We start from the raw sequence: 15,211 nt of genomic DNA on the forward strand, positions 1-15,211 counted from the left end.
ACAAAACAAGGCAAGACCTCGTGGTAACACAAATATCCAGACACCGCCTTGAGAGGGTTGGCCATTTACCGCGTCTGCCATATTGGATGTGTCAGATCTGGCTAAATTTGTGCAAATCAGTGACAGACTGACCTTCAAAAACTCCATCTCACACACACACACACACACACACTGATATACAGTAGTTGGGAAACAAATAGGCACCAAAAACAACATGTAACTTTAGTCACATTTTTTACTTTGGTAGAATTAGGTAAGCCCCAAACCAACATACAGTATGTATTTTTCTAATGTTTTTCGTTAGTATTTAGAGCTCGCAATGCACTTAGCACTGTTAAAGCATTGATGTATTCTTTGATGAGAAATATATTTTTTTTGTGCTTTTCCTTTCAGCAAAGTGACTGATTAATGTCTGTATTTTTACAGATAATAAAAAGAGTAGTACCAGAAATGTACATATATGAAAGGAATACGCTGTGACGTATGTGTACAATGGAAGAGCTTTAGTTGTTTTCCAATACTGTAAACGTAGACTACATTCAAGTATCCATCCATCCATTCATTTTCTGAACTGCTTCTCACTAGGGTCGCGGGCGTGCTGGAGCCTATCCCAGCAATCTTCGGGCGAGAGGCGGGGTACACCCTGAACTGGTTGCCAGCCAATCGCAGGGCACATACAAACAAAGAAACAACCAAACAACCAGTCGCACTCACAGTCACACCTACGGGCAATTTAGAGTCTTCAATTAACCTACCATGCATGTTTTTGGAATGTGGGAGGAAACCGGAGTGCCCGGAGAAAACCCACGCAGGCACGGGGAGAACATGCAAACTCCACACGGGCGGGGCCGGGGATTGAACCCCGGTCCTCAGAACTGTGAGGCTGACGCTCCAGTCGTCCACCGTGCCGCCACATTCAAGTATAAGAGTTTTTATTTATTTATTTGTTTACACCACTCCAAAGTCCATCCACAGTAATAAACATATTGTTAAATCACCTCATCTGACAAAGTCACTGAAAAGGATTTTGAAGTCAACATTTATGATCCAACTAACTCGTGTCTGAACAGCTTTGCGGCATAGGTAATAAAATATTACTTAAGGGGTTCTGTGAATCATTGCCAGTCAGTAGTAAAATGGATGGAAAACGCTGATGAAATGAAGCGGTGACAAAAGTAGTCACACTTTGTACTTAAGTAGAAGTACAGTTATATGTGTAAAAAGAAAAAAAAGAATGTGGTAAAAGTACAAGTGCTGATTCAACACCTTTACTTAAAGTGGATACAAAAACTCTACACACCCCTGTTCAAATGCCAGGTTTTTGTGTTTAAAAAAAAATTAGACTAAGATAAATAATTTCAAAACGTTTTTGTCCATGAATGTCACCTATAACATGTACAACTCAATATTTTCCAGAGGGAAAAAAAAAACAAAACAACTGAGATAATGTGGTGCACAAGTGTGCACACCTTCTTATAACTGGGTTGTGGCTGTGTCCGGAATCAACCAATCACATTCAAATGCGTGTTTGAACACACCGTCAGCATTTAAAGTGCATCTAATTAACCGAAATACATTTCAGATGTTCTTGTTGGCTTTTCCTGACTTTTTTTTTCTTCCTCGCAGAAGCCTGAAGGTTTTGTGCTACCACTGACTGCTATTTGGAACTGTTAATAATTTCCTCCACCTTAACAAACGCCCCAGTTCCAGCTGAAGAGAAAACCACCCCAAATCATAATGCTGCCACCCGTCATGCTTCACTGTTGGTAGGGTGTTCTTTTGTTGATGTCTGCAACAGAAATATTGTAATTGGAATTATGGTCCTGAAGTTCTACGTTGGCTTAAAAAAATTACAAAAACATACTTGAAGTGTGGAAAAATTTGTTGTAGTCTGATAAAACTAAAGGTGAACTTTGATTTATCTTGGTCGAATTTTTTTTATACAACAAAAAACTGTCGTTTGAACAAGATTGAAAATCCTTTTTATATTCACTGTAAGTGGAAGTAAAAAAGTACAGACTCTGAAATGTAGTTAAGTACAAATGCAAAAATGAATTTTTACTGTCTTATACATTGTTACATACAATACCCATTTTGATTTGATTTTATTAACTTGCATAGTGCTCATACTGAGAAGAAAATAAATTACTGGACAAACTCTCTAAACAATGTGTTTTGCTTACGTTTTGTCCACCTCCGTCAATCAAAATCTCAACCGCTTGACTTGGCCCTTTTCTATTTACGACTTTCTAACGTTGTGTCATCATTGGCAGACGTTAAAAAAAGTAACGAGCCTATTTTAATCAAATAAGAAGTAGAACGTACAGATATCTGTTTTCAAATGTAGGGAGTAAAAGCAAAAAGTCAGCAGAAAAATCAATACTAATGTAAAGTACAGGTATCTGGAAAATCTACTTTAGTACAGTAACAAAGTATTTTAAATTCTTTGCTTTCTGCCACCGATGAAACGTCACGGTGTTATGGCTGTTTTGCAACACTGGCATGCCGCAGCTGTGTGGATCACAAATGGGGAAAGAGAAAAAAATAAATAATAATAATGTAAAAAAAGTCAAAAGCAAACCTTCCTGGGTCATGTTCTGATCTCAACGGAGGTCATCGTTGTGTTCCACAAAAATACAAATGAAGAATCCGGAGTGCGATGTCATTTGATAAACTACAACTTGGATTCTTTACTCTGATAGTCCTGTGCGTCCCTGTCCTCAACTTTCTTTTTGTCTTGACCTCTTCGCCTGTGGAAAAAGTGGAAGACACGTGTTTTTATTTAGATTTCCGTGTCCGACGAGGGATCCGTTTGCATAACTCACCTGCATATAGTCTGCATTTGCGTTATGGTCTCCGGCAAAGGCTTCCCGAATGTCTCTGGCAGCAGGAGGCAGATGAATGCTCCGGAAATGGCCAAAGCTCCCATTACAATGTACGGCAGGGCCTTATAATATTGTCCTATAGTAGGAGAAATCCACATTTTCATTCAGTTTGCTATTTTACTTCCATCAAAATTACGACTCAACACGGCAGTGGGTGAAAACTGTACTTGCCAAGGTAGATGATGAAGGGCGAGGTGACTGTCCCCACGCGAGCCGCCATGGAACAGCAGCCCATGGCCGTGTTTCTTAAGACAGTGGGGAAGAGCTCGGATGTGACGGCGTACACCACGCAAAAGGCTGACGTCACGCCGAATTTGCCCAGCATCTCCAGCAGCACGGCCACCCACTGCAGATCTGACCACAAACAACGCAAGATAATAGCCTGAAATTACCCATTGTGTATTTTGCATTAGGGGCAAACGGTGCAGTGTCCCACCACCTTCATTTCTGCAGCCGCGAGCTTGAGAATATGCCATTTTTTTTTTTTTTTTTTAGCTGTGATTGTGTTGTGTGTTTCGCGTTTCTGATTGTCTATAGATGCCTCAAGATGGTGGCAAAAAAAATACTTTTTGAGTTCTTCAGCGAGTAATGGAAAGTGGGTTCCCACCCAAAATTCTGCAAATAATTGAATTTGCTCGCAGCGAATCGGGAATAGGCAGGGAACACCGTAATCCGACAAGAATAAAGTCTTGATTTTACCGTGAAAAAGTGCTAGAGGACTCTGCATCTTTTTGCACAATTGTTTTTTGTCAATGTCTTTATGTCCCCAAAGTGTTCTGTAAATTGACTGTCTGTTGTACTAGAGCGGCTCCAACTACCGGAGACAAATTCCTTGTGTGTTTTGGACATACTTGGCAAATAAAGATGATTCTGATTCTGATAAAGTTGTAACTTCCTCAAAAAAACGGGAAAAAAGTCTTACTTTTATAACAATAATCATGATATTATGACGATATGACCTGTAAAATTTCAGTATTGCCTGTTTCCAAAGAATAAGAGTGAATTTTGATGATCAAATATTATTATATTATTTTGAGGGTCACACTGGAATGTACAATTCTTATTGTTACTACGAGAATAAAGTCATTATTTTAACAGAGAAAGTAATTCCATGGGAATAGAGTAATGATTTTAATGGTGGGGGAATGCGTTGGTCATTTCGACATGATCAAAACTGTCAATTTATGATAATAAAGTCATGACTTTATGAGAATTGAGTCCAGATTTTATTTGGGTAAAAGTTTTTATGGCAGTAAAATTGTCATATTATGACTTGAATGTTTTACATTTTGAGAGAGACCGCCATTTTTGACCTTTACTTATTATTATTGTATTGTATTGTATGTATTAGACTGTATTCCCTTCAACAGGAAGTGCCACGTCGCCGTTACCTATAGGAATGAGGTGGACGCACAGGATCATGACGCCTCCCATCAGAAGCGTGGACGACTGGCACAGGCGGCGGTAGCAAAAGTGCAGCAGCAGCAGGGCGATCAGGTACGCCGGCACCTCCGTCACCGCCGACAGGAAGCTGTTGAGGTACGGGTCGCCGTGAAGGTTGGACGTGTTGAGGATCAGAGCGTAGTAACTGATGGTGATGACAAACCTGCGGGGCCCAAAAAGGACGCCCGTCAAAAGGTTCCAATTGCAATTCCGAAACAGTTTGGGGTAATTGGGTTTTCGGGTGAAATTCTTTCCTTTCTTACGCTTCATACTTCAGGTTCTGTGTTCATTACCCATAATCCTTCATTTATTCTTTATGTCATGCACAGTTTAGTTAAAAAGATGGATGTACCACAGAAATGAACACAACAGAGTGATGGTGAATATGTTACAGCTGCGCAGGATGTAGCTAATGTTGTATTTCTTGTCTTTCATCGTCATTGTATCTTCAATCTGAAAAAAAAAGATGTAATTTAAATAACTTCAAACCCCCATACTTTTATATATATTTTTTGTGATACCCAACTTGCAAATTTTCCTAGTTGTTGTTTTTGCGGTCTATCTGAAACACGCTAAGATTCCACAAGATGACACCAAAGCCCTGTCTAATCGAAAAAAAAGTAGTGCTTTGGCGCCATCTGGTTTCATCTCGCTGTCAGGGAACTACACTGGTATCTTGACTTACGAGTGCACCAACTTGCGAGTTTTCAGAGTTACTCGCTGCCGCTCGTTCGATTTTTGTTGCTTTGTGTTGCTCGCTAAAATTCGAGATACCAGCAAGTTCCAGCTTGTCGCCACAAGATGCCGTGCACCACAACGAGAGTTAAAAAGTGCAGTCACGGAACAAATTAGATTTGTGAGTCAAGATATCACTGTATGTTGAAGTGAGTTGAGGAGTTTCCATTAGACAGGCCAAAGACCTGGCTAATAGAAAAATAATGGTTTGGTGCAATCTTGTGGCATCTTGGTGCCAAGAAAGTACACTACGACTACTTTAATACAGTAATCCGTCACGATATCATGGATCATTATAGCAGATTCAGTGCATTGCGTTTTATTTATTTATTTTTTTCATGAATATAGCGCAATGAATCGCCTGTGCATTGCTGATCCAGTCAACTTAATCAGTCAATTGATTTAAATTTGACAGCAATGACTGACAGAAGGTCAATTGGGCTAATGTTCCTCACAGATAAGCAAACCTGGCTGAGCTTATTCATGAAAAACACAAGCCACAGGCAAGAGTTTTATGGAATAAATTCACAAATACCAACATTAGCCTGACGAATAGCTAATGCACACGCTCATAACAATATCGACAGGAACAAATGCAAGACGCAAAGTTTAGCTGGATTTTCCACAACTACTGTACTGCAGTTTAAAACATCACCACAATGAATTTTGGGTACCCATAATGCTTTTTGCTGACTACATTGCCAGATACTGGAACGCGTGGATTTCACTTACTGCGGGGGTTTACACATAACCCCCGCAATAAACTTGGGATTACTGTAGTGGGCATTTTGAAAAATGGCCAATTGGACTCTTACCTCGGCCTCTGTGAAAATGGGTTGCGGCGTGGCAACCTTATTCATCCTGGCAGCGTCCTTCAGGATGGCCTCAGCCTCCTCCACCCGGCCCTGGGAGAGCAGCCAGCGAGGCGACTCGGGTATGAACCTTTCAAAGACGGTCGACGTTTATGAAAGGATGTCAGTTCAAAATGGAAGGGAAGCTCATTATGTCCTTTTGACACGCGGCACATCCTTACCACCATAGGGGTATGTATATGAGTCCGCTGGCAGCCATGGGGATCAGCAGCAGCCGCCAGGAGCGCAGGAAGTAGGCCACGGGCGGCATGATCATGTATCCTATGGCTGAGCTCATGAAAACTCCCAGGGAGCAGAAGACCACACGGGCTTTGGCGCTCAGAGTTTCTGTTCCTAATGACAAAATGTGGGGGGAAAAAACGTGCCATGAAACTAGAGAAATGGCTCAAATTTGCATGAGAACCGCAAACTAGCAGCCCTTGTGTCATTTAAGGGGACATATTAAGGAAAAGTTACTTTTGAATCACTTGTAGCCTACCTCAAATTTAGGCTCACGACACAAAACCAAAAAATGTACAAAGCAACGGGTCATAACTGGAAAAACCCGTGAGTGGAAGCCGACCTATCAAGTGTGAAATTAAACCAGCAAGGAAATAGTTTCTGTTTTTCAAAATGTGTCTGTAAGCAAGATGTAATCCACTCAATTATTATGTAAATTATGCTCATTTTCATGGAACACTGTATTTCACCACCCATGACTTGTAAGCGACTGGACTACTTTAATTGACAAAGTGAAATTGAAAATCGAAAGTGAAATAATGTCAGAAACTCTGTCAAGACACCAGAGAACTGTTTTGAATTGAAAAATAAACATTTCTTTTTAACACGTCCTGTCTCTAAAACGTACCCAGCACAAAGGCTATGATGTAATTGGAGAACCCGCCAGAACCCGCCAGGAAAAAGGTGAACGTGAAGACCTCCCAACTGTTTGAGAATATCTGTGCCGTTATGGCCACTGTCTGCAGGACCATCATGGCGAACAGCGCTGGCTTCCTTCCGTATCTGTGTGTACGAAACGCATAAAATGCTTCGTTTTTGAATCAACACTGGAAAACATCCCCAAAATCAAACATGCAAGTTTTGCCCACCTGTCCGACATCTGGCCCGAGAGAAACGCCCCCACCAGTACGCCCAGGTAGTGGATGGAGGAGGACAGTGGAATTTTGTGTGCATCCTCACAAACCAGGTCCCACTGACGAAGGTACACATGTCAACTCTTTGTTACCAAGACAGCAAAGGAGAGTCCATTTGCCTCAATTCAACTTTTGTGGATTGCCTGACCTGGATGACTGAGAATCTACACAGAGACATTATCTCATATATCTATTTAACATTAGAATATGTTTCATGGTGTTATCAACGTTATTTTGCACAATGGCACTGGTGTGACATATGTATACGTACATATGTATATGTACAACTAATATGTCACGCTATTGTAGAGCGTAGCATGTCAGCGGATGTTGCTACAAGCCTGAAGAAGATATACATTTTTGTACATGTTGGCTTTGCGGTAGTCTTTTAAAAAAAATAAAAACATCTGCTGATTTCACCCGCATTTGTCGGGTTGGAGGATGTTCACGTCAAATCCTGCACGCAAACATTGTTTTTTCCCCCTTAAATACTGTGTTTTTTTTGTTTTTTTTTAACTCTGTCTTTAGTGTGTCAGTTGAAATGTGCAATATTAGCTCACGTACTGTATCTATTGAAAAATAGAATATCAAAAGATAAACACAAATTTGGACAGCTTATTCGTTGGACCGTTACAAAGTTTCTTTGATATTGGCTATGTCTCTTTGGCTGAATGCTAACTACCTGAACAGTTAGCATTCTATAACCTTAACGTACTAAAACAAATCAAGTAAACACCCAAGAATTACCAATCAAAATATAACGTCTCTGCAAGTTTTTTTTGGAGAGATATCTTAAAACAACCGAAGCACGGAAGTCTTCTGACTCACCTCGGTGGCAATGGTTGACTGGTAGATGTCTTTGCTGTATATCCACCCGTCTCGGCAGGCCTCTAAAGGAATGTCAGCCACGTTGACCCCAACATTCGGGACCACGCTGTTCAGAGAGTAGTTCTTGACCATCTCCAGGTTCAGCCTGAAACAAGACCTGGGCCTCACCACTCCGTCCACCGTCTCCATGGGGATCGTCACGTTCCTCCACGCCTGGCTGATGTTGGCGTTCTCGGGGATGCGGCACTGGTGAAGCGGCGTGTCTGCGACAAATACAATATAGATGCCAATGAAGCCATTGGGGTAGATGCTGATGGCCAAGGCAAAGAAAACTCTACGTTGAAAGGCTCCCCACGGTCCCAGAAAGGATGTGATACTATCATAGTCTCTGACTTTCAAGTCACCCATCGTTAAACTTGTTAGGAAATGAATGACCAGACAAGCGGCATCTGAGACTGAAAAGAAAAACAGCAACGTAATCTGCCCTTAACTGTCAGAGGAGGTTACACAGTAACTGTCAAGTCTGTACTTATTACTTGCATAGAATAAAAAAAGCCTCTCTGTTGAGGGAACTGGCCTTAGTGATCTCTTGGAAAATGTGTTAATCATTAACAAGCCACTGTAAAACTGTCATAAATTGTTTTCTCACTCTTTGCAGTTTTTTTTAAATTTTATGACAAATAAAGCAATTGTGATAAGGTGCTGGATTGGAGTTGTTCAGGTCCCTCATCATTTATTGTTTTTGTATGTCTCATGGGACATATTTTAAAGGTAAGAGGACAAGGAGGTCTGATGCTTCAGCTTTGCACATTCAGAGGTACTGTACTATCAAAGTACATTTATGTTCCACGTGTACACGTACAATCTGAAGATGACGGCTCGCTGGTTGAACAACTCCCTGCGACTGGCTGGCAACCAGTTCAGGGTGTACTCTCCTGCCCAAAGTCAGCTGGGCTAGGTGCCAGCACCCCCGCGACCCTAATGAGGATAAGCAGTTTGGAAAATGGATGGATGGATGGTTGAACAACTACAAAACCAACCTAAAATGACAGTCCGGAAGTCAAACAAATATCTGGAATTTAAACCAAAACTTGACAATATTGGACACAAAATCGCAAATTACTTTAGGGTGACTTGGAAGTGCAATCACATGGTTGGGTTCGGGCTGTTGGGATCAATCATAAATAAGTAAAGATGAACCCTCCTTCTGTTTTGATGATCAATCACTCAGTGTTGCTGATTGTCCATGAAACGTCACATCTGTACCAACCTTAGCAAGAGGCTCATTCACTTTTAATTTAGCTAAGCCTGAACAAACGTATAACAGACATCTGTAATTAGGATGCATTGTATTTGTACACCATTGCAAACTGCAACCACCATACAGTCTAGGATATTTCTGGCGAACTGATGTTTTGGCTAATACCTTGTTATTGTACAAAAACAGCTGACATTTTCAATCTGGTTTTATCTACATGTAGTTAAAGACCGGTGAGGTATCCATGTGTTTCAACATCAAACACAAATGGAAAGTTCTACAAAACAAATGATCAAAATGCAAATCAGCAGGCATCAACCTTTTCAAAAACATTTGTTTCTGATTTCCAAGTAAAAAAAAAGAGGACACACAAAAAGTGAATTAATGCTACTTGGGAAGCTACACAGTAAGACTTTGCAGGTCACTTATGGCTTCATTCTGCTTTTGCTGGAGTCCGCTTCCTCCGTTTTCTGCATAGTTCTTCTTTTTGGGTCTACAGCACAACCTGAAGAGAGAGCACAGTTAAGATGGTTACAACACAAAATAGTTGCAGAGCATACTCTCTCTGGACCATTGTTTCCTAAATTCTGTTGTAAATATTTTGCAAATTAATCATACCCTTGCCATTCCTGCATCTGTTCCAGAGTTTCCGGAAGATCTTTGTTCAAGGTCTCCGGAAGGAAGATGTTGACCACGGAGGAGGCGATGGTCAGACTCCCCATGAGAATGTACGGTAGAACCTTGTTGTAAGTGCCTGGAAGTGGATAATGGAAAATGCAGGTTGAAAAAAACCCAATAGGATTATAAAATATGGCACATGATAACGTGACATGCCTAAATAGATGACGTAGGGAGCCGTGATGCTTCCAATGCGAGCGGCCGACGAGCATATTCCCATGCCAAGGTTCCTGAGTACGGTGGGGTAGATCTCTGCCGTGTAGATATAGACGATGCCGAAGGCCATGGTGAAACCGAACTTGCCGGTCATTTCCAGAACTAAGCCCACATACTCGAGGCCTGCCAGAGAAAACCCCAAAATTCCTCAAACTGTTGCCACAAAGGTGGAAGCACACAAAAACGAGTCCAAAACCAGATTCAAACATCAACTGGAACACATACCTTATAATCCATGTAAGGTGAAAAGGAACATCGTCTAAATTTGACACACCCCAGAGAAGAGTGTTGTTAACAACCTTGCCAAATTTGAATGATATCATAAATATCATCAAGTATATAAAATGAAGGCAGAACGGTGAACAATTGGTTAACAGATCTGCCTCACAATTCTAAGGGCTTGGGTTAAAATCCGACCTCACCTATGTAGAGTTTGCATGTTCTCCTCGTGCCTGCATGGATTTTCTCCAGGTACTCCAGTTTCCTCCCACATTCCACAAACATGTGTAGTAGGTTAATTGAAGACTCTAAATTGCCCGTAGGTGTGAATGTGAGTGCGAATGGTTGCTTGTTTCTGTGTGCCCTGTGTGTGGTTGGCAACCAGTTCAGGATCTACCCCGCTTCTTGCCCTGAGTCAGCGGGGACAGGCTCCAGCACGCTCACAACCCTAGTGAGGATAAGCAGTACGGAAAATGGATGGATGGATATAAAATGAGATGCATTTGCAGGTAGTTGATACGCTGTAGTTGTCGAAATGATTATAACTAAGTACTATTTCAAAATTGCGCTGGATAACCGGTTATGCGAACGAAGGCGCTCAAGTTCTTCCAAAGTGGGGGAGATGCGACTAAAACCCTGTTTTAGCTACGGCTAAAAAAATAAAAGTGTAATGTGAAAAACTGTTTAGCGCTTTATTTTCAAGATTTTGTACTACAAAGTTCTCAGTCTTTGCACGTTTTCAGCAATTATCTTTAAACGTATAACATATTTAGAAACAAATTCCTGAATTCACTTCACAATAACTTTAGGAATTTGGTCATGATGATTTGTGTGGTACGCCTGGGACTTACTGGGCGGAATGAACTGGATTAGCAGCAGGACTCCTCCACCGATGACCAGAAAGGTGGACAGTAGAGCCCTTCTGGGACACCTCTTCAGGAGCCAGGTGGACACAACATAGGCAGGTACCTCGGTGGTCGCCGAAAGGAAGCAGTTCATGAAGGGGTTCCCACTGAGGTTGGAGGTGTTCAGGGATAAACCGAAATAGCCCACGTTGATTGCAATCCTAGATGGGATGAAACGGAATATTTAGCAGCTCGCGCTTAGCTGGTCAAGTACTCGGTAATCTGTTTTTGATAAATCTCACCACAGAACAAGACACATTAGTGTGATGCATCTGATGTTCTTGGATCTCAGGACGTCAAGCATGGTGTATGCTTTGCTCGGAGGCAGTGACTGGAGATGAAAAAATAATCAAAATACAACATTAACTAACACTGACTACTTTTTGTGAAAGCTGTCTTTTTCCCATGGCGCTGTTCTGCGCAAAAGGTACCGTAATGGAATGGGGGATTGAAATGGACGAGTGAATTTCCTGGCTTTTGTAAGGCGAGGCAGCAGCTTTGTGATAGGGAGTCACGGAAAGGGATGACCCAGGTGTCAAGTTTGACACGTCCCACTCTCCCGTTTGTGTAAACAGTAGTTGTTGTCACCTTTGCTCTACGTTAACGTCTCTGATGTGGCAATTTTGCGGAAACTCTGCACAAAAGGGGCTTGTGAGGTACCACACGGAAACTCCACCTCAAATCCTCTGAAGATAACAAGCGGCGCCTCGACTTTGTTCTTCCGGGCGGCGTCTCTTATGATGGCTTCAGCCTCCGCCACTCTTCCCTGAGTGATCAGCCACCGGGGGGACTCCGGGATAAACCTGCAAGCACACAATTAGGACCACGACTTTAAATACTGGATGCTTCTTGAGCGTACCACCACAGAGGAATGTAGACCACAGAGATAGCGGATAGAACGGCCAGGAAGGTTCTCCAGTCCCTGATGCTGTATGCGATCCATGGCAGCATCATGTAGCCGATGCAGTAGAAGAGGAATGCCCCGAGTGTCGTGAAGATCACACGGAGCGTCTTGCTCAACACCTCAGTTCCTGTCCAGAGTGAAAAAAGATGCTGACTCCACCTGGACAAATACGGGGCAGGAGATACGAAACCATACCTAGTACAAAGGCGGAGATGTAGATTGAAATCTGGGAGGCTCCGACGAACAGGAACGTTATGCAGAACATCCTCCACGACTGGGAGAAGGATTGCAAAAGGACAGAGATGCTCTGGGCTCCTAGAGAGATAAAAACTATCTTTTTCCGCCCAAACCTAAAGAGTGAGAAATGATAACGATGGAAATTGGGGGGGTTGGTGCCTTGATGTCAAGGCTTAAGAAAGACTGAATTCAACAACCCATGTGTCATGCACAGCGAATATTAAATGGGCCACCTTCCATACCCCAAGCCAACTCCTTACATCCAAGGCTCTATAGCCTTGTCCTTACAGACAAGTCCTTTACAGACAAAGCTACTACCAATCCTGTTTCCGGTTTGATTTGAAAGTCTTCACTTCGCAACTTTTCTCGTCACCACTTTATTTTTGTCAGACTCCAATCACAAAAATGTCAAAGTTCAAGACCTTCGGATTCATGTTAGAACAAAGATTCACGCTACTTAAACAGATTATTCACAGTCATCAGGAGACTGGGGGTTAAGGATCAAATGAATTACTGTCCCATCCAGCCATCCATTTTCTGTACCGCCTATCTTCACTAGGGTCGGGGGCATGCTGGAGCCTATCCCAGCTATCTTCGGGCGAGAGGTGATGAACTGGTCGCCAGCCAATTGCAGGGTACATACATAATCAAACAACCATTCGCACTCACATTCACACCGACAGGCAATTTAGAGTCTTTGATCAACCGACCATCCATGTTTTCGGGATGTGGGAGGAAACCGGAGTGCCCGGAGAAAACCCACGCAGGCACGGGGAGAACAAACAAAGTCCACTCTGGCGAGGCCGGGATTTGAACCCTGGTCCTCAGAACTGTGAGGTTTGGAAGAATCTTCGCCAAGTGTGCTTCTTGATTGTTACTTAAATTCATACAAGTTACGAGACTCAAGGCTGCCTGCTGTTTGCGCCCCCCTTTCCCACTCGCTGACTCTGCAGCTGGCCATAACACTGTCTTGTTGCCTTTGCCTCACATGTTGGAGACAAATGTGTGTTGTGTGTGTGTGTGTGTGTGTGAGTGTGTGTGCGTGTGTGTGTGTGTGTGTGTACGTGTGTGTGTGTGTGAGGGTTTGCTGTAGGGGTTTTTACAGCTGTAAAAGAACAGTACTGAGAACAAAAGGGGACACCGGCAACAATCTCTAAGAATAAGCTCAGCGTACTGTTAACTCAACTTCAGACAATGTAATTGATAAATTTTAAGACAAATGTTATCTATAGTATACGCCAACACTAGATGGCGCTGTTTTGTTGAATGAGTGTAACAGGTTCAGGCCACCAGGTGCACCACGCTCACAATATCTACATTTCTATCTCTGCATGGTTAAAAAAAACCTGAGCTGATCATTTGGGATGATGTACCTGTCAGAAAGCTGGCCTGAGATCAGTGAGCCGAGGAGATATCCCACGAACAGAGTAGAGGATGCAAAGGGAACTTTCCACTGGTTGTCACAAACCAAGTCCCACTGCAAAGACACATGCACATGTTCTTCCTGTGGATTTTACATTGTTGTTCTGTGACAGGCATACTGACCTCGGTGACAATGTTGGCTTGGTAAATGTCTTTGCTGTAGCTCCAGCCGTCCAAGCAGCTCTCCTGCTCCAGCCCTGTGAGGTTGGCGTCCGTCACCGGAGCGTATCCTTTCGCCGAGAGGTTCCGAACCACATCCAGCTTGTAGCGCCGACACTGACTGCGTACTTCACGACCGTCCACCTCGGTGATGGGAATGATGGCGTCCTGCCACGCTGCTGTGAGGTTGACCTCCGGGACGAGGCAGCGGTGCTCAGGGACCGCCCCGACAAAGACGATATAGAGCCCGTTGAATCCAGTGGAGACAAAGATGGTGTTGAGAAGGATAAATGTAGTCCAGAAGTGGGGTCCCGTTTGGCCCAGGAAGGCTGTGTCTTCGTTATAGTCGCCCATGTTGGATGGTGCGTGTTCTGTGGTGACTCTCAATCACTGAGCAGGACCCTAAGTGGGCCAGTGAATCACCTCAGCCCCAGAAGAGCATTAACCCCCCTCCCATTCAAGGCGAACCCACTTTCATCTGGCAGTGGGGAAAACTATCAGGACTCATAAGAGAAGGAGAGGAAGTGATCTACCCCGACACATCCCCTCGACCGGCTGATTTGATTTACTGATGAACGCTTTAAAAAAAGTGCCCCAGTCCATCTGCCCTGCTCCCATCGCACCACCATGGCTATTCACACAGCAGTGGGCAACTATTTGCGCCAGACAACATTCCACACTTTTAAATACCCTTGAGAAGTGCGCGTGCTTGTACTCTAAATGGTGCTAAGTAGCTTTCAAGTGCCCAAAAGAGCTGTGGTTTAAGGCCACACCCAGCAAACCACCACGTCAAAGTTCAGGAGAGTTTGTGCTTGTTAACATGAAATGTTACTCATGTAAAGTACTTATTAGGACAAAGGAAAAATATTTCTTCAAACCTTACAGTACAAGGGGGGTGGTGTACTAGTGAAGAACCCATTCAATTTTGGTGTTTATCTGGATAAAGGTGATACAAGAGTTTCAATTTCAATTTTCACCATCGGCGGCACGGTGACCGACTGGTTAGCACATCTGCCTCACAGTTCTGAGGACCGGGGTTCAAATCCCGGTCCCGCCTGTGTGGAGTTTGCATGTTCTCCCTGTGCCAGCGTGGGTTTTCTCCGGGCACTCCGGTTTCCTCCCACATCCCAAAAACACGCATGATAGGTTGATTGGGGACTCTAAACTGCCCTTAAGTGTGAACGTGTGCGCGAATGGTTGTTTGTTTCTACGTGCCCTGTGATTGGCTGGCAACCAGTTCAGGGTGTACCCCGCCTCTCGCCCTACGATTGCTGGCATAGACTCCAGCATGCCCGCGAGCCTAGTCAGGATAAGCGG

The 15,211-nt window shown here is 43.3% G+C and overlaps 2 protein-coding genes across 6 annotated transcripts; both read right to left on the bottom strand.

Moving 5' to 3' along the window:
• Positions 1–1,388: 1,388 nt before the first annotated feature.
• On the bottom strand, positions 1,389–9,087 carry LOC133416141 (solute carrier family 22 member 4-like). Of its 4 annotated transcripts, none has more exons than XR_009770218.1 (11): positions 7,897–8,522; positions 7,024–7,127; positions 6,783–6,937; positions 6,097–6,268; positions 5,879–6,005; positions 4,681–4,781; positions 4,277–4,491; positions 3,057–3,239; positions 2,826–2,961; positions 2,582–2,750; positions 1,389–1,789 (listed from the first exon to the last, which is right to left on the bottom strand). XR_009770218.1 is itself a non-coding variant. In XM_061702830.1 (11 exons), exons 2-11 carry the CDS (start codon positions 8,083–8,085, stop codon positions 2,675–2,677), a joined length of 1,458 nt encoding a protein of 485 aa, XP_061558814.1. In that variant the 5' UTR covers positions 8,086–8,159; positions 8,759–9,087; the 3' UTR covers positions 2,078–2,674. The 4 variants fall into 4 exon arrangements, 3 of the variants coding, with proteins under 3 accessions (XP_061558814.1, XP_061558813.1, XP_061558816.1); XM_061702830.1 differs by lacking the exon at positions 1,389–1,789 and adding an exon at positions 8,759–9,087 and having other exon boundaries at positions 2,078–2,750; positions 7,897–8,159; XM_061702829.1 differs by lacking the exon at positions 1,389–1,789 and having other exon boundaries at positions 2,078–2,750.
• Positions 9,088–9,167: 80 nt separating this feature from the next.
• Positions 9,168–14,535, bottom strand: LOC133416140 (organic cation/carnitine transporter 2-like). Of its 2 annotated transcripts, XM_061702828.1 has the most exons (11): positions 13,859–14,535; positions 13,687–13,790; positions 12,272–12,426; positions 12,032–12,203; positions 11,849–11,975; positions 11,415–11,503; positions 11,119–11,333; positions 10,274–10,307; positions 9,989–10,171; positions 9,773–9,908; positions 9,567–9,659 (listed from the first exon to the last, which is right to left on the bottom strand). In XM_061702828.1, exons 1-11 carry the CDS (start codon positions 14,246–14,248, stop codon positions 9,648–9,650), a joined length of 1,617 nt encoding a protein of 538 aa, XP_061558812.1. In that variant the 5' UTR covers positions 14,249–14,535; the 3' UTR covers positions 9,567–9,647. The 2 variants fall into 2 exon arrangements, with proteins under 2 accessions (XP_061558811.1, XP_061558812.1); XM_061702827.1 differs by lacking the exon at positions 10,274–10,307 and having other exon boundaries at positions 9,168–9,659.
• Between the last annotated feature and the right edge of the window lie 676 nt (positions 14,536–15,211).

The sequence above is a fragment of the Phycodurus eques genome, chromosome 17 (assembly GCF_024500275.1).
Source record: "Phycodurus eques isolate BA_2022a chromosome 17, UOR_Pequ_1.1, whole genome shotgun sequence".
Lineage (NCBI taxonomy): Eukaryota > Metazoa > Chordata > Actinopteri > Syngnathiformes > Syngnathidae > Phycodurus > Phycodurus eques.

Excerpts from the sequence above, each read along its gene's own strand:
- LOC133416141 (XM_061702829.1), bottom strand. The coding sequence starts at position 8,304 with ATGGGTGACTTGAAAGTCAGAGACTATGATAGTATCACATCCTTTCTG. Across the intron at positions 6,938-7,023 it reads TCGGGCCAGATGTCGGACAG|ATACGGAAGGAAGCCAGCGC; the intron begins GTGGGCAAAACT and ends TCGTACACACAG. Across the intron at positions 4,782-5,878 it reads CCATTTTCACAGAGGCCGAG|ATTGAAGATACAATGACGAT; the intron begins GTAAGAGTCCAA and ends TTTTTTTTTCAG.
- LOC133416140 (XM_061702827.1), bottom strand. The coding sequence starts at position 14,248 with ATGGGCGACTATAACGAAGACACAGCCTTCCTGGGCCAAACGGGACCC. Across the intron at positions 13,791-13,858 it reads AAGCCAACATTGTCACCGAG|TGGGACTTGGTTTGTGACAA; the intron begins GTCAGTATGCCT and ends GTGTCTTTGCAG. Across the intron at positions 11,334-11,414 it reads CTAATGTGTCTTGTTCTGTG|GATTGCAATCAACGTGGGCT; the intron begins GTGAGATTTATC and ends CATCCCATCTAG.